The sequence below is a fragment of the Paroedura picta genome, chromosome 14 (genome assembly GCF_049243985.1).
Source record: "Paroedura picta isolate Pp20150507F chromosome 14, Ppicta_v3.0, whole genome shotgun sequence".
Taxonomy (NCBI): domain Eukaryota; kingdom Metazoa; phylum Chordata; class Lepidosauria; order Squamata; family Gekkonidae; genus Paroedura; species Paroedura picta.
The window spans coordinates 705,755-724,074 of NC_135382.1; the positions used below are offsets into that span (position 1 = coordinate 705,755).

The following is an 18,320-nucleotide window of genomic DNA, read 5'->3' on the forward strand; positions in this document are numbered from 1 at the left end:
AGCAACACGTTAACACCACAACACTGAAGCACTGACTTGTTCTATGATAGAGATTAACTATCCCGGTTCATTTTGCTGCTCACTGTTCCATCGAGTGCATATCCCTGCCCAGAACACACACACCCTTGTTACCTGTATAAGCCCACCAAGCAACCCACCTTCCCACCATTTTCCTTCATTTCTTGAGAGTGGCCCTTTCAGGAGTATATTCACAACAGAGAATCTCTTAAGGGCCATGCTGGCTCTTTGGCATCGATTGACCAACTAATCGCTGACACCATCACTTGGCTCAGGGAGGACACAACTCTTTTCTCTGAGAGGACGATGCTAGAATCATAGAGTTGGAAGGGGCCATACAGGCCATCTAGTCCAACCCCCTGCTCAACGCAGGATCAGCCCTAAGCATCCCAAAGCATCCAGGAAAAGTGTGCATCCAACCTTTGCTTGAAGACTGCCAGCGAGGGGGAGCTCACCACCTCCTGAGGCAGCCTATTCCACTGCTGAACTACTCTGACTGTGAAAATTTCCCCCCTGATTTCTACCCTATATCGTTGTACTTGTACTTTAAACCCATTGCTGCATGTCCTTTCCTCTGCAGCCAATGGGAACAGCATCCTGGCCTCCTCCAAATGACAACCTTTCAAATACTTAAAGAGGGCTATCATGTCCCCTCTCAACCTCCTTTTCTCCAGGCTGAACATTCCCTAGTCCCTCAACCTATCTTCATAGGGCTTGGTCCCTTGGCCCCAGATCATCTTTGTCGCTCTCCTCTGTACCCTTTCAATTTTATCGATGTCCTTCTTGAAGTGAAGCCTCCAGAACAGCACACAGGACTCCAGGTGTGGTCTGAGCAGTGCCGTATACAATGGGACTATGACATCTTGTGATTTTGATGTGATGCCCATGTTGATAAAGCATCACACTGCCTGCTCATGTTTAGTTTACAATCCACAAGTACCCCAAGGTCTCGTTCACACACAGTGTTACCTAGAAGCGTATCCCCCATCCAGTAGGCATGCTTTTCATTTTTCTGACCCAGATGCAGAACTTTACACTTATCTTTATTAAACTGCAACTTGTTCTCATTTGCCCATTTTCCCATTGTGTTCAGATCTTGTTGAACTCTGTCTCTATCTTCCGAAGTATTTGCCAGTCCTCCCAATTTGGTGTCACCTGAAAACTTGATGAGTAGTCCTTCCACCCCCCTCATCTAGATCATTAATAAATATGTTAAAAAGTACCGGACCGAGCACCAAGCCCTGAGGTACCCCGCTACTCACCTCCCTCCAGTCTGATGAAACACCATTGACAACTACTCTTTGAGTGCGGTTCTCTAACCCAGTGGTCCCCAACCTTTTTTAGGCTGGGGACCGGCAGGGCATTGGGCCGCGCCCGCAGGGACCGCACCCGCGCGGGCCACGCCCACGCTTCGGGCCGCGCCCGCGGATCGGGCCGCGCCCGGCCGCACCCGCGAGCCGCGCCCGGCCGCGCCCGCCAGCCGCACCCACGAGCTGCGCCCGGCCACGCCCGCGGATCGGGCCACACCCGCGGGCCGCGCCCGTGGATCGGGCCGCGCCCGTGGATCGGGGCGCCGGCGCGGCCTGCACGGGCGCGGCCCGGCCCTGATTCCTTCTCCCTGCCCTCCCGCAGTAAGTAGTTTCCCGGGCCGCAAGCTTGCGGCCTGGGAAGTTTTTTACTGCGGGGGTGGGGGGGGGCGGGGAGAGGGAGCCGCGGCCCGGCGCCATGGCCTTTACGGCCCGGCGCCGGGCCACAGCCCGCAGGTTGGGGACCACTGCTCTAACCAATTCCCTATCCACCTATCTGAAAATCCAGATTGCACTCCTTCAACTTATCCATCAGAACATCATGGGGAACCTTATCAAAAGCTTTACTAAAATCCAAGTAAACGACATCAACCGAATTTCCACGATCCAGCAAACCTGTCACTTGGTCAAAAAAGGAAACCAGGTTGGTATGACAGGACATGTTGGAGACAAATCCATGCTGACTCCCTTGGATCACCAAATTGTCCTCCAGATGTTAATATCTGCTCCATTATCTTACCCACAACAGAGGTCAGACTCACTGGTCTGTACTTTCCCGGGTCATCCCTCTTCCCTTTTTTGAAGATGGGAATAACGTTTGCTCATTTCCAGTCCTCCGGGACATCTCCAGTCTTTAAAGTGGTCCCAAAGATGATGGACAAGGGTTGTGCAAGTTCTCCGGAAAGTTCTTTGAGCACTCTCGGGTGCATTTCATCCGGCCCAGGGGATTTGAACTCATCCAGTGCAGCTAAATGCCTCTCAACAACCTCTCTGTCCATGTCAACCTGCCACCCAGACACTATCTCTTGGCTACTGCCATCTCTAGATGTGCCTAAACCCTCTGACCTGTGGGAAAAAAACAGATGTAAAATAGGCGCTGAGCCTTTCTGCTTTCTCTGCATCCTCCGTTAGAGTTTGTCCATCCGCACCCAACAGTGGGCCTATTGCCTCCTTTACTTTACGTTTGCTCCTCACATAACTGAAAAAATCTTTTCTTGTTACAGTGGGCTTCCCTGGCCAATCTTAGCTCACTCTCAGCTTTGGCCTTTCTGATGATTGATCTACAGTGCCTAGTAACTTGTAGGTACTCTTCTTTAGAGCTGTCCTTCCCTCCATTTCCTGAACATTTCCTTTTTCTTTCTTAGTTCCTCTTGAAGTTCTCTGTTCATCCAAATAGAGTGTTTTTGTCTTTCTGGGATAGTCATTGATTGAGCATGCAATAGCTCTTATTTGAGTAGTGCCCACCCTTCACATGCTCTCTTCCCTTCCAGCATTCTGATAAAGTGCAAGTGGACCCTGTCCAGCTGTGGACCCCACCCTCTCTCCAGGTGTTCCCGGCGTGGCCAGTACATTGGAATTTCTCTAAGGTCTAGGAGAGCTACAAGATGAAGGTGGCAGGTGTTCCCAGCTGGGCCAGTACGTTAGGATCTCCCTAAGGTCTAGGAGAGCTACAAGGTCAAGGTGGCAGGTGTGCCTGGCATGGCCAGTACATTAGGATCTCCCTAAGGTCTAGTTGAGCTGCTAGGTGAAGGTGGTTCACTCTCCCTGAGGTGCACTTCCCAAAAAAGGTTTAGGTGGACAGGAGAAGCACTGACTGGTGGGAGAACTTGTCCTGGCAACTTGAGGTGACAATGAATGGATCCTGAATGGGTCCCACCTGCGCTCAGCCATGGATGTGGGATCTTTGTCCCTGGAAACCCAATGGTCATGATAGAGGGAGTCCAGGTGCCTGCTCTGACATTGGCTGACAGAGAATACCCCCTGAGGAAGTGGCTCATGGCCCCCTAAAGGTAAAGGTAAAGGTATCCCCTGTGCAAGCACCGAGTCATGTCTGACCCTTGGGGTGACGCCCTCTAGCGTTTTCATGGCAGACTCAATACGGGGTGGTTTGCCAGTGCCTTCCCCAGTCATGACCGTTTACCCCCCCAGCAGCAAGCTGGGTACTCATTTTACCGACCTCGGAAGGATGGAAGGCTGAGTCAACCTTGAGCCGGCTGCTGGGATCGAACTCCCAACCTCATGAGCAAAGCTTTCAGGCGGCTGCCTTACCACTCTGCGCCACAAGAGGCTCTTCATGGCCCCCTACAAGTGACCTTACACCGACCAGAAGAGTTACTAAAACTTGAGGCATTCCCATGCAAGGAATATGGTTGAGCATGCCTTTGGGAGACTTAAGGGATGCTGCAGGTGCCTTCTTGCTAGGCTTCATGTTCGTCTAGACCAGTGGTTCTCAGCTTTCTAATGCCGTGACCCTCTAGAATCATAGAATCATAGTTGGAAGGGGCCATGTGTTGTTGTTGTTGTTGATAGGTGCGAAGTCGTGTCTGACCCAACGCAACACCATGGACAATGATCCTCCAGGCCTTCCTGTCCTCTACCATTCCCTGGAGTCCATTTAAGCTTGCACCGACTGCTTCAGTGACTCCATCCAGCCACCTCATTCTCTGTCGTCGCCTTCTTCTTTGGCCCTCAATCGCTCCCAGCATTAGGCTCTTCTCCAGGGAGTCCTTCCTTCTCATGAGGTGGCCAAAGTATTTGAGTTTCATCTTCAGGATCTGGCCTTCTAAGGAGCAGGCAGGGCTGATCTCCTCTAGGACTGACCGGTTTGTTCGCCTTGCAGTCCAAGGGACTCGCAAGAGTCTTCTCCAGCACCAGAGTTCAAAATCCTCAATTCTTTGACGCTCGGCCTTCCTTATGGTCCAACTTTCACAGCCATACATTGCAACTGGGAAGACCATAGCCTTGACTAGATGCACTTTTGTTGGCAGGGTGATATCTCTGCTTTTTAGGATGCCGTCTAGATTTGCCATAGCTTTCCTCTTTTAATTTCTTTGCTGCAGTCCCCATCTGCAGTGATCTTGGAGCCCAGGAAAATAAAATCTGTCACTATCTCCATTTCGCCCCCATCTATTTGCCAGGAATTGAGAAGGCCGGATGCCATGATCTTTGTTTTCTTGATGTTGAGGTTCAAACAAACATTTGCACTCTCCTCCTCCACCCACATCAACAGGCTCTTTAGTTCCTCTTCACTTTCTGCCATTAGAGTAATATCATCTGCATATCTGAGGTTGTTGATATTTCTCCCTGCAATCTTGATCCCAACTTGTGACTCCTCTAATCCCACCATTCTAATGATGTGCTCCGCATACAAGTTAAATAGGCAAGGCGACAGTATACAGCCTTGCCGAACTCCTTTCTCAATTTTGAACCAATCAGTGATTCCATGTTCAGTTCTCACTGTTGCTTCTTGACCTTCTTGACCTGTTTCTCAAGAGACAAATAAGATGCTCTGGTATTTCCATCTGTTTAAGAACTTGCCACAATTTGTTGTGCTCCACACAATCAAAGTCTTTAGCATAGTCAATGAAGCAGAAGTAGATGTTCTTCTGGAACTCCCTAGGTTTCTCCATGATCCAGCGTATGTTGGCAATTTGATCTCTAGTTCCTCTGCCTCTTCAAAATCCTGCCTGTACTTCTAGAAGTTCACGGTCCACATATTGCTGGAGCCTAGCTTGTAGGATTTTGAGCATAACTTTGCTAGCATGAGAAATGAGTGCAATGGCGAGGTAGTTTGAATACTCTTTGGCATTGCCCTTCTTTGGGATTGGAATGTAAACTGACCTTTTCCAAACCTGTGGCCATTGTTGAGTTTTCCAAATTTGCTGGCATATTGAGTGTAGCACTTTTACTGCATCTTTTAAGATTTTGAGTAGTTCAACTGGAATGCTGTCACTACATCTAGCTTTGTTGCTCAGACTTCCTAAGGCACATTTGACTTCACATTCCAGGATGTCTGGCTCCAGGTCAGTAACTACCCCATTGTGGTTATCAGGGATGTTAAGCTCGCTCTTGTATAGTTCTTCTGTATAATTTTGCCACCTTTGTTTAATCTCTTCTGCTTCTGTGAGGTCCCTACCATTTTGGTCCCTTATCATACCCATCTTTGCATGAAACTTTCTTTTCATATCTCCAGTTTTCTTGAAAAGATCTCTGGTCCTCCCCATTCTATTGTTTTCTTCTATTTGTTTGCACTGTTCATTAAAGAAGTCATTCTTAACTCTTCTAGCTTTTCTCTGGAATTATGCATTCAATTGGGTGTATCTTTTTTTTTTCCCTTGCCTTTCACTTCCCTTCTCTCCTTAGCTATTTGTAAAGCTTCCTCAGACAGCCATTTTGATTTCTTGCATTTCTTTTTCTTTGGGATGGTTTTAGTTGCTACCTCTTTTACAATGTTGCGAACCTCCGTCCATAGTTCTTCAAGCACTCTGTCTATCAGATCTAATTCCTTAAATCTATTTGTCACCTCTACTGTATATTCCTCGGGGATATGATTTAGTTCATACCTGAGTGGCCTAGTGCTTTTCCCTACTTTCTTCAATTTAAGCCTAAATTTTGCAACAAGAAGTTGATAATCTGAACCACAATCGGCTCCTGGTCTTGTTTTTACTGACTGTATAGAACTTCTGCATCTTTGCCTGCAGAACACATAGTCAATCTGATTTCTGTGTTGAGTGTCTGGTTATGTCCATGTGTAGAGTCGTCCCTTGGGTTGTTGGAAAAGAGTGTTTGCTATGACCATTGTATTCTCTTGACAAAATTCTACCAGCCTGTACCCTGCTTCATTTTGTACTCCAAGGCCAAACTTGCCTGTAATCTCAGTTATCTTTTGGCTTCCTACTTTAGCATTCCAATCCCCCATGATGATAAGCACATCATTTTTTGGTGTTGCTTCTAGAAGGTGTTGTAGGGCTTCATAGAACTGGTCGACTTCATCCTCTTCAGCAGCAGTGGTTGGGGCATAGACCTGGATTACTGTGATGTCGAATGGTTTGCCTTGGATTCGAACTGAGATCATTCTGTCATTTTGGGGATTGTATCCCACGACTGCTTTTCCTACTCTCTTATTGATTATGAAGGCTAATCCATTTCTTCTGCGAGATTCTTATCCACAGTAGTATACCTGATGGTCATCTGAATTAAATTCACCCATTCCTGTCCATTTGAGTTCACTGATTCCTAAAATGTCGATGTTCAGTCTTGTCATCTCATGTTTGACCACGTCCAGCTTGCCTTGATTCATGGATCTGACGTTCCAGATTCCTATGGCAGTAAAAGTGTTACACTCAATATGCCAGCAAATTCGGAAAACTCAACCATGGCCACAGGTTTGTAAAAGGTCAGTTTACATTCCAATCCCAAAGAAGGGCAATGCCAAAGAGTATTCAAACTACCTCGCCATTGCACTCATTTCTCATGCTAGCAAAGTTATGCTCAAAATCCTACAAGCTAGGCTCCAGCAATATGTGGACCCCGCATCGGGCCGCGCCCCGCGAGCCACACCCGCGGGCGCGGCCCGGCCCCGATTCCCTCTCCCCGCCCTCCCGCAGTAAGATGCTTCCTGGGCCGCAAGCTTGCGGCTTGGGAAGTTTTTTACTGCGGGGGGGGCGGGGAGAGGGAGCCGCGGCCCGGCGCCATGGCCTTCGCGGCCCGGCACCGGGCCTTGGCCCGCAGGTTGGGGACCACTGCTCTACAGCATCGGACTGTCTTTTTGCCACCAGTTACTTCCACAACTGAGGTTTCTTTCCGCTTTGGCCCCGTCGCTTCATTCATTCTGGCGCTACTCGTACTAGCTGTCTGCTCATCCCCAGTAGCATATTGGACACCTTCCGACCTGAGGGGCTCATCTTCCGGCGTCATATCGTTTTGCCTTTTGGAACTGTCCATTGGAACTGTCTGGTTTTCATGGCAAAGATACTGGAGTGGTTTGCCATTTCCTTCTCCAGTGGATCACCTTTTGTCAGAGCTCTCAGCTATAACCTGTCCATCTTGTGTAGCCCTGCACGGCATAGCTCATAGCTTCTCCGAGCTACGCAAGCCCCCTTGAAGGGGGGGAAGGGGCCACACAGGCCATCTAGTCCAACCCCCTGCTCAACGCAGGATCAGCCCAAAGCATCCTAAAGCATCCTTAAATACAGTTCCTCATGTTGTGATGACCCCCAACCATTAAATTCTGCAAGTGTTCTTTCACAGAATTGAAACGGAAGCTGACCAATGGCATGAAGGTCCATTGCTCATGACTGCATATAAATTATTTTTTTTCATGGGGTTTCTCAGTTCAGTTCTGTCCCTCGTCCCACCAAGCTGCGCCACCAACTGAAGGGGCTGGCAGGAGACTCCGCTGCACTGGAGGCACTGCTGGAGCGGCTGGTGGCCCAGCCAAGCTGCTTGCCCTGCCCCAACCACCCAGCCAAGCCGCTTGCCCTGCCCCAACCACCCAGCCAAGCCGCTTGCCCTGCCCCAACCACCCAGCCAAGCCGCTTGCCCTGCCCCAACCACCCAGCCAAGCTGCTTGCCCTGCCCCAACCACCCAGCCAAGCTGCTTGCCCTGCCCCAACCACCCAGCCAAGCTGCTTGCCCTGCCCCAACCACCCAGCCAAGCTGCTTGCCCTGCCCCAACCACCCAGCCAAGCCACTTGCCCTGCCCCAACCACTGTGAAAGGGTCATTCAACCCCCAAGGGGGTCCCAACACCCAGGCTGAGAACCACTGAGCTAGACAGTGTTAACACCTATGGTCATAGCATGCGTTATTCTCCACAACGTTGGCGAGGAGAAGGGGCATTACATTACTATGCACGATGAGCAGAGGGGACACTATGGTTGTGGATGAGGAGGGACCAATAACATACTAGACAATGTGAGTTGAGATTTACAAATTGTTAAGGTAAATCAAACTTAGTGCATTCTTTGGGAAGAGCCCACAAAAGGATAAACCTTTGTTTCATACCACATCCCATGTGACTACCGTCAAGGCTGACAGACTAACAACAAGACTTCTGGATTAATAGAAAGCTTTATCCCTAGGAGATCAAGGCACCTCAACATGCATAGTCGAGTCTGATCAATACACAGACAGCAAGCACTTTTACTGGCTCTCTTTCCCACCCAAAGCTGTACATTTTCCCAGAGAGCAAACTACCCACATAGAGGATCCTGCTATACAGACATTTAGTCAATTGCTTCCAAAAGGTATCAGTCAGTCTGAGAGACATAGTAGGTTGGGATCCTTCCAAAATAATTTGAGTCGTGGTGATAGAGATGGACTGCAGTGCTTGATGGAGAATGATCAGCTTGTTTATCAACAAGCTGATAAGGGCAGAGCCTTGGTTGTAATGAATAAAAGGGATTATATCTCTGAGATAATTAGGTAGTTATCCAATCCACAAGACTATACACCTCTTGGTCTTGATCCCGCTCTACATATAGCTAATCTAATTAAAGTTGGGATACAGAAGGGTTCATCTTTACACAAGCTGCCTTCTTGATCAATTCCTTTCCTAGAGTTCCAGTTTTCTATGTGTTACCAAAAATACACAAATCAGGTTTTCCTCCTCCTGGTAGATCCATAGTGTCGGGTTTTAATTCTGTTTTGGAGCCTATTGCTCGATTTTTGTATTCCTTTTTCTAAGAACACCAAAGATTTTATAATACAAGCGAAGAAACACAAGATGCCTGATGAAGCTGTTTTGATGACCTGTGATCATAGAATCATAGAATCATAGAGTTGGAAGGGGCCACACAGGCCATCTAGTCCAGCCCCCTGCTCAACGCAGGATCAGCCCTAAGCATCCTAAAGCATCCAAGAAAAGTGTGTATCCAACCTTTGCTTGAAGACTGCCAGTGAGGGGGAGCTCACCACCTCCTTATGCAGCCTATTCCACTGCTGAACTACTCTGACTGTGAAAAAATTTTTCCTGATATCTAGCCTATATCGTTGTACTTGAAGTTTGGTCCAGGGCTATGAGTTGGCTTGCCACCAATGTGCAGATGATACCCAGCTCTACTTCCTAATGGATGGCCAGCCGGACTCCCCCCCCCCCGGATACATTTGCCAGCTGTTTGGAAGCACTGGCTGAATGGCTCATGCAGTCACCTGAAACTCAACCCCTTCATGACGGCAGTCCTATGGCTGGGGAGAAGGGGACAGGATGAGGAAGCGCGCCTCCCATGCCTGGACGGAGTGCAATTAACACCAGCACTGGCTGCCAGGAATTTAGGCGTGATCTTTGATGCCTCCCATTACAAGGCGGCTCAGGCCACAAAGGTAGCCTGATCTGTGATTTTTCATCTGCGCCAAGCGCGGCTACTAGTGCCCTACCTGTCCCCGGAACACTTGGCCACAGTGATCCATGCAATGGTCACTTCCAGATTAGACTTCTTTACTTGCCTTTGGCTTTGACCCGGAAATTACAGCTGACGTAAATTGCAGCTGGGGAAAATGCAAGGAAGATCTATTGACTCACTGCTGAAGAGAGGGGGAGGAGGATGTAAATTATCATAAAATAATAAAGAATAGAGACACCATAGGACCACTGCTAGGTCAAGAAAGTGAAATTATAACCGATGATGAAGAGAGGGCTGAACTGCTTAACTCCTATTTCTCCTCAGTCTTCTCTTGTGAGGGAAATAGTGATCAATGGGCTGATTTTGGGCTGTATCAAATGGAGTATCGTGTCCAGATCATGGGAGGTGATGGTACCACTTTGCTCTGGTTCGGCCTCATTTGGAGTCCTGGGTTCAGTTTTGGGCACCCCGATAGAGGAGGGATGTAGACAAACTGGAGCGTGTCCAGAGGAGGGCAACCAAGATGGCGAGGGGTTTGGAGACCAAGACATATGAAGAAAGGTTGGGGGAGCTTGATCTGTTTAGCCTGGAGAGGAGATAACTGAGAGGGGATCTGATAACCATCTTCAAGTACTTAAAAGGCTATCGTATTGAGGATGGAGCAGAGTTGTTCTCTCTTGCCCCGGAGGGATGGACCAGAACCAATGGGATGAAATTAATTCAAAAGAAATTCCATCTCAACATCCGGAAAAAGTTCCTGACAGTTAGAGCAGTTTCTCAGTGGAACAGGCTTCCTTGGGAGGTGGTGGGTTCACTATCTTTGGAAATTTTTAAACAGAGGCTGGATAGCCATTTGACAGAGAGGCTGATTCTGTAAAAGCTCAAGGGGGTGGCAGGTTACAGTAGATGAGCGATTGGGATGTGAGTGTCCTGCATATTGCAGGGGGTTGGACTAGATGACCCATGAGGTCCCTTCCAACTCTAGAATCATAGAATCCTAGAGTTGGAAGGGGCCATACAGGCCATCTAGTCCAACCCCCTGCTCAACGCAGGATCTATGATTCTATGATTCTATGATTACTGATCGCCATCTTGTTGTGTTATTTTAAGGAGTTTTTAATGTGTTTTATTGATTGTAAACCGCTGCGAGACATTGAAAGCGGTGATATATAAATATAATTATAAATAAACAAACAAATAAATAAATAAAATTCAAGTTGGTCTGAAGGAGCACAACTAAATTTGAATCCAGTCAGGCACCTTAAAGATCAACAAAGATTTATTTGAGGCATGAGCTTTTGTGTCCATGCACACTCCCAGTTCTGGCGTCTGAGGAAATATGAATGCACATCAAAGCCCATGATTTGAATATCTTAAAGGTCTTAAAGGTGTCTAGAACAAATTTTGCTCCAGAAAATACTGCTATGGAAAATAACTGACCATGTTGTTTTGCTGGCAGATGCATAAACATTTGACATTTGAAAAATGACTATATTTATAAACATAAGAGTGTATAGCCTTTGAGTGTTTCATGAAAGTTGATAAGTTTAAATATGGTAATTATAAGGGGGTATGGAATATCACCCATGTGGGCTACATTATTGATCCTGGTAAAATATAGGGCGGCATCTTCTGGCAGTCACTCCTAAGGACGTATCCTCAAATACCTACTCAAAGAGCCAATTGTTGCATTTATTCTATCTACAGAAACATGTTAAACTGTCATGTAGTGATATAGAAGGGGTGAGGGAGACCCAGCTAAGGCCCACTTGACTTCACATTCCAGGATGTCTGGCTCCAGGTCATAACTACCCTTTTGTGGTCATCAGGGATGTTAAGATCGCTCTTGTATAGTTCCTCTGTATAATTTTGTCACCTTTTTTAAATCTCTTCTGTTTCTGTGAGGTCCCTACCATTTTGGTCCTTTATCATACCCATCTTTGCATGAAACGTTCTCTTCATATCTCCAATTTTCTTGAAAAGATCTCTGGTCCTCCCCATTCTATTGTTTTCTCCTATTTGTTTGCCCAAAGCATCCTAAAGCATCCAAGAAAAGTGAGTATCCAACCTTTGCTTGAAGACTGCCACTGAGGGGGAGCTCACCACCTCCTTAGGCAGCCTATTCCACTGCTGAACTACTCTGACTGTGAAAAATTTTTTCCTGATATCTAGCCTATATCGTTGTACTTGAAGTTTAAACCCATTACTGCGTGTCCTCTCCTCTGCAGCCAGCAGAAACAGCATCCTGCCCTCCTCCAAGTGACAACCTTTCAAATACTTAAAGAGGGCTATCATGTCCCCTCTCAACCTCCTTTTCTCCAGGCTGAACATTCCCAAGTCCCTCAACCTATCTTCATAGGGCTTGTTCCCTTGGCCCCAGATCAACTTCGTCGCTCTCCTCTGTACCCTTTCAATTTTATCTACATCCTTCTTGAAGTGAGGCCTCCAGAACTGCACACAGTACTCCAGGTGTGGTCTGACCAGTGCCATATACAATGGGACTATGACATCTTGTGATTTTGATGTGATGCCCCTGTTGATACAGCCCAAATTGGCATTCGCCTTTTTTACCGCTGCATCACACTGCCTGCTCATGTTTAGTTTACAATCCACAAGTACCCCAAGGTCTCGTTCACACACAGTGTTACCTAGAAGCGTATCCCCCATCCAGTAGGCATGCTTTTCATGTCCTCAAAATGGCATGCAGGGGAAGCTGGGGGACTGGAGGTTAAGGAGAGGTGTTTAGATTTAGGAAAGGTCATTGTTGTAGCCTCAAGAAAACAGATTTTCTTCAACGAAGTCTGGTTATAGGGAGCAGTCAGCTGGACTCTCGCAATATTCCCTCTACACCAAATTTAAATACCACTGATTCTTATCCTGCTTAACTATTTTTTAAAATCCCAGCTCTTCCTCCTGAAGGATGGCCACCCTGACTCTCCCCCAGAAATATTAGCCAGCTGGATAGAAGCACTGACAGAGTGGCTCAAGCAGTCGCCTGAAGCTCAGCCCTTCAAAGACAGAGGTCCTGTGGCTGGGCAGAAAGGGCCCAAGCCAGAAAGTTCTGCAGACATAACCCTTGGACTACAAATACCACGAGGAATCACCCAGTAAAACCTAGTTCTTAAAATTAACCTCACAGAGCTTAGAATTAACCTTGCAGTACTTAGAATTAACCTCACTGAAATCAATCCAACCCTTCCATTTCTGGATCACACTGTAGAATAAGGGAAACTTCAAGCTGATTTTCTATAAAATACCAAAACGGTTTTAAGGCAGTCACCCATCTGGTATATAAATGATGGTTCCTTACCTGGACCAAATTCCATCCTATTAGGGATTCGGCAATGATGGATGTTACAGTTGTACATACTCCACCAAAAACCATTAGGTGTGTCGGTCCATACTTTATTGCGTCATAGAAGGCTTTGAGCCCCTTGGCGTTGTCACACTGTGGGGAGAAGGAACATTTTTTTTATGTAGTCAATATTAACTATTAGCATAACTACCACAGGAGAAGGTGCACAATATTCAACAATCAGCAAAGTTTAAACTGTTGCTAAAAAGAGTAGACAAAACCCCTAAAAACACTTTGCATCCTTTGCCTTGAAAGCCGCATCTCACATTCTAAAGCAGTGGTCCGAAACCTTTTCCAGGCTGCGCACCGGCGGTGGCGGGGAGGGCGATCGCCCGGCCGCGCATGCCATGCATACGGCCCGGTGGTTGGGGACCACTGCTCTAAAGGACTACGGCAATTCCAAACTGTGCTGAGGCCAGCGACTGCCACTGGCCACTTCACATATGGAAACGGAAATCCCCAGCAAAGCCAATGACTGTGAAAAACGGAGTTCAGCTTGTGTGAACCGTGTAATTAAACCCCATCAAGACATTTGTCATTTGCACTCACTCTCCCCCCCCCCCCCCATTGCAATAACTGTGTGCCTTCAGGGCTGAAGTGAGATTCTGGTGACACTCGCTCCCTCCAGTGCATTGCTTTAATAGACCTGTTGTTGTGCCGCTAATTGGATACACCAGTGGTTGCCAGGCAGTTTCCTGCTTGCCAGCTGCTTAGAAGGGGTGGGGTGGGGTGGGGTGGGGGGAAAGGCAGGCAGGTTGCACAGGATTGGCAATTTCCCCCCAATGCTCCATAGTAAGCAGAAAAACGATGGCACCCAGGAAAGAGAAAACGGCCGCAGATAAGAGTTGTTTCCAGTATTCTTAGCATTTGCATTAAAAGGTTACTAGTTGTTTGTTTGTTTTGGAAGCTAAGCTCTAATTGTGATCCTGTGAACAAAACTTTATTACAGGCATAGACCAGCACAGTGGTCATTTATTATGTTTATATTCCATCATTCCCAGCACAGCTGAGAATATGTTTTCATAGAATGATTTTATCATTTTAAATGTTGCTTCGAATTGTTCAAATGGATTAATGTTTTCATGTTTGGGCTCCTGATCAGATGGAAAGGCAACATGAAAAGAGCTGGAAAGAATGGGCGATATAAAAATAAAATAAATAAATAAAACATTTTAAATCAAATACATAAGTACACACAATACCTTTATTGGCATAAAGCAGATTAGAAAAATTTTATACGGCATCCCTCTGTGGATCTCTGCTTTTAACAAAAACTTGGAAAGGTTACAGTCTGCCATTTTCCGACAGATTTTGGGAACTCCAAATTGTGTCCATTACTCCTCCTTATGTCTCGAAATCGGCCATAATCTTCTCAAAACTAAGGCCTGGATTTCTACCTTCAAATATTGGCTAAAACTGCATTTTAGGGTTCAATCAGATAGTCTATTGGCCTGTTTATTGAGAGACTCTTTCAAATTTAAATGGTTCTCTACCATCCTGAAATACATAAGTAAAAACATAACAAAGGGAGTGTAAGAACAGAATGATATAAAAAATGAAAATGATTAATTCCAAGCATAGGAATTTCATAATAATGGATGTTTTCATGTTGACATTTAATTGTTTTCTGAGAGTTTCTTGTGGTGTCTCTTCTCTGACCTTTTGCCTGTGGTGGAGTAGCCTATTTACAGCTCAGCATCTTATTGTTCTAGCTGCAGAATGTCTTCTTCACTTGGGGAACTGTGGGCAAGCAGCAGGGGTTTCCCTTCTCTTTTCACGCTTCCAGGGGGAAAGCGGTGGGCCAGGCAAGACCCAGCAGAGCTCCAGGGTGCTGCTGAGCAGGGGCCCCAGTGTTAATGAGCTCCGCTCATGGGGAGGCTGCTGGCCTCTCCGTCACCCCCTCTCCTTCCATGGAGAGCCAGCTCATGCCGCGGTTCCAGGGCCCTGGAAACACATTCCAGCACATTAGGACCTGCTAGAGCTGTTGAGTGGGACCACTATTTACTTATGTAAAAAGGTAAAGGTAAAGGTATCCCCTCCTGTGCAAGCACCGGGTCATGTCTGACCCTTGGGGTGATGCCCTCTAGTGTTTTCTTGGCAGACTCAATATGGGGTGGTTCGCCAGTGCCTTCCCCAGTCATTACCGTTTACCCCCCAGCAAGCAAGCTGGGTACTCATTTTACCGACCTCGGAAGGATGGAAGGCTGAGTCAACCTTGAGCCGGCTGCTGGGATTGAACTCCCAGCCTCATGGGCAGAGCTTTCAGACTGCACGTCTGCTGCCTTACCACTCTGCGCCACAAGAGGCTCTATTTGTATTGAGCTGCCTTTTTAAACTATGATAGATGAGGGGAGAGCAAAAATATGGGAAGACTTCAGCTCCAAATAGTTTTAAACGGTTGGCTTTTGTACATTGCATGGCACTAATCCCAAATCTGACATACAGGGTTAAGCACTGTTGTTCTGATCTTGAGAGGATTCCAGAGGAATTTATATGCATCTGACAACATGTCAAGACAGAGGGAGTGCAGCCAGAAACTGGAGAAGAGCACACTTAAGGAAGAAATCTCATTCAGCTGCATTCAATGAGGATCAGGTGGCTTTTCATGCAACTGGGGACCAGTCTGCAATAGGACAGAACACTCTTCCAATTCAAACCCCCCCCCCACACTCACACACACACACAGATAATCTTCAGCCAGTCTGTGCCTCCCACCCCATAACTTAAGTATGGGAAGAGGATATTTTTAAAAGCCTTCTTTGTTTCATCTTACCCTTGAGGATCTCAAAGCACTTAATGAACTCTTCGCTCAGTCGCTGGATAAATAAAGCCCTGCAGCATCCCTCTTAAGTACACCAAAATCATGGTAAAAAGCAGCCTGCTTCAAAAATCGATGCTTCCCCCCTGTGGCTTTGGGCAAGAGCAAATTTCTACACTTCTTCAGAGGAATTTGCCAAGAGAATTTGCCTTTCTAAACTGTACAGAAAGAAGACTGTCCCACTGCACAGATGACCAACATCCACGCCAAAGGAAAAAAACCCACAGCGGCAAACCCAAACCAGGAGGCTCCCTTTGTAGCCTCCTTACTGGATTACTTTAAAAGTGTTCCCAATTTGTTTCTTAAAGCAAACAGGACAGAAATGCATTTTCTCCATAATGAACACAACAAAGAAGGAATTATGGCAGAATTTTTATTTTTTTTAATTGAAAATTCATTTTGCTGTTCTCTAAGGAATATTTTTAGAATGGAAATGAAAATAAAATCTAGCAACAAAAACAGAAATTAGATCTATGAATCTGTGTAGCCCCCGTTGCTATCAGGAGTCAGTTCCCTACCTGCAGCCTTCTTTGGTCAGGCCTCCCTCCCTCCTCCACGCCCAGCCCTGGCACTTCCTCTTGGAGGATCTGTAGTGTGCATGATTCAACTGCCTATGGAGACTCCCCGACAGGGGGCATGGAGCACAATGTATAGTTTGCATATTTAGCTTTTCCAGGAATCGCTTCCTGTGTCGTGATTCACTGTGGACCTCCCTGCTGCGCAAGCCAGGCGCAAGAGATAACCTCCGGATGAGCAAGCGGAGCAGGCCCACCACCAAGGAGGTGGGCAGGAGGAGGGGGCACAGCAAGCGGGGCTCACCTCCAGCCCCGGCCAGCCGCTGCCCCTCCCACTATGTGGAATCCGCTTGTTGCTAGAATTCTATTTTTTATTTGGGTATAAAGCATAAGACCCCAACAGCAACACCTTTTCCTTTTGGCCTTTTCCAGACGAATCCCTCTCGTGTTAATAGAGGTGCCTTCCTTGTATTTTCTGGACTTTCTGAACCCTGCATGGAGAAGAATCATCTGCTCACCAATGGAGGGTTGGATTGAACTGCTTTGTAAGTTGCATCTCCACCAAATGCAAGAAGTAAGCCTTGGCACAGACCGGAGGGAAAAGGCCAGATCTTAACTCACAGAATCACAGAGTAGGAAGGGACTTCCAGGGTCATCTAGTTCAACCCCCTGTACAATCCAGGAACTCACAACTACCTGCCCACCCACATTGACCCCAGTTTCATGCCCAAGTGATCCCCACCACCACCACCCAAAATCTCCAGAATGCAGGTTGGCCTGGAGGGAATTCCCCTACCATCTCACAGTGGTGATCAGCAATTCCCTGGGGATGCCAGGAAGGGCCACAAGAGACAAACGCTGGCACATCCCTTCCTGCCCACCCACTCACCGTCTGCCTAAGTTCACAGAATCAGCATCTCTGTCAAATGCCTATCTACCCTCTGCTTAGAAGCTTCCAAAGAAGGAGAACTCACTACTTCCCAAGGAAGCCTGTTCCACTGAGGAACCCCACTAAGGCCAAACACAGTCTGGGCCCCGTGTATTTGAGAGACCGCCTCCCTGCCTATACCCCCAAAGGAGTCTTACGCTCTGCCACCACCAACTGACTGTGGATCCCTGGCCCCAGAGAAGCACATCGGGCCTCAAGAAGGGCCAGAGCCTTCCCGGTCCTGGCCCCCACCTGGTGGAACGAGCTCCCTTAAGAGATCAGGGCCCTGCCTGAACTCTCCAAATTCTGCAGGGCCTGCAAAAGGGAGCTCCTCCACCAGGCATTTGCCTGAGGTTAATCAGACCTAGAAACATCTGGTGATCCCCCTTCAAATCATACCCTCCATAATCTGAACGTTTCTGGCCTCCTTAGGGGGTTTGTTAAAGTTGTTCTATTGAAACTGTTAAATGAGTTAATCATGGTAACCAGTTAAACTTATATTTACTGTTGGAATTGTTGATATATTGTTGTTACTGTTAATGTATAACGTTCTATGTATCCCACAATGTTTCCGTGTAAACTGCCCTGGGCCGTATGGGAGGGCGGTATAAAAATCTAATTAAATAAGTAAATGAGTAAACCAATAAACAAATAAACAAATAACTGTCAGGAACTTCTTCCGTGTGTTTAGCTAAAAGCTCTGTGGAAGTGTCTTGTTCAACAGGATCCCAGTCTACAAACTCATCTCCTGCACCGGCAACCAAATCTGCAGCCGTGAGATAAACAGCTCCCCAAACCAACAGCTGTGGTGGAGGCACAGAGAGAGAGAAAGGCAGGGCCACATCTAAACCCACCCGTGACGGAATTCAAAGGCCAGCCCTCCAAGACTCAAGGTTTGTGACAACCCATCAGTGCAGGTAAAAGGCTACCTTTTTACACTGCGGCAAGCAGGAATGGACAGATCTCAGCCTCTTGTGCTGACAAGAACTTATCACTCCCATAGGCGAGGAGGCGTTGATAGATCTGGGGTGCAGGGTA

The 18,320-nt window shown here is 47.2% G+C and overlaps 1 protein-coding gene across 1 annotated transcript in view; it reads right to left on the bottom strand.

Moving 5' to 3' along the window:
• GABBR2 (gamma-aminobutyric acid type B receptor subunit 2) overlaps nt 1-18,320 on the bottom strand; it is a 489,886-nt gene that overhangs the window by 380,642 nt on the left and 90,924 nt on the right. Inside the window, exon 2 of the mRNA XM_077309699.1 lies at nt 12,977-13,114. Coding sequence (XP_077165814.1) covers nt 12,977-13,114 — 138 coding nt within the window. The remainder of the gene's footprint in view (nt 1-12,976; nt 13,115-18,320) is intronic.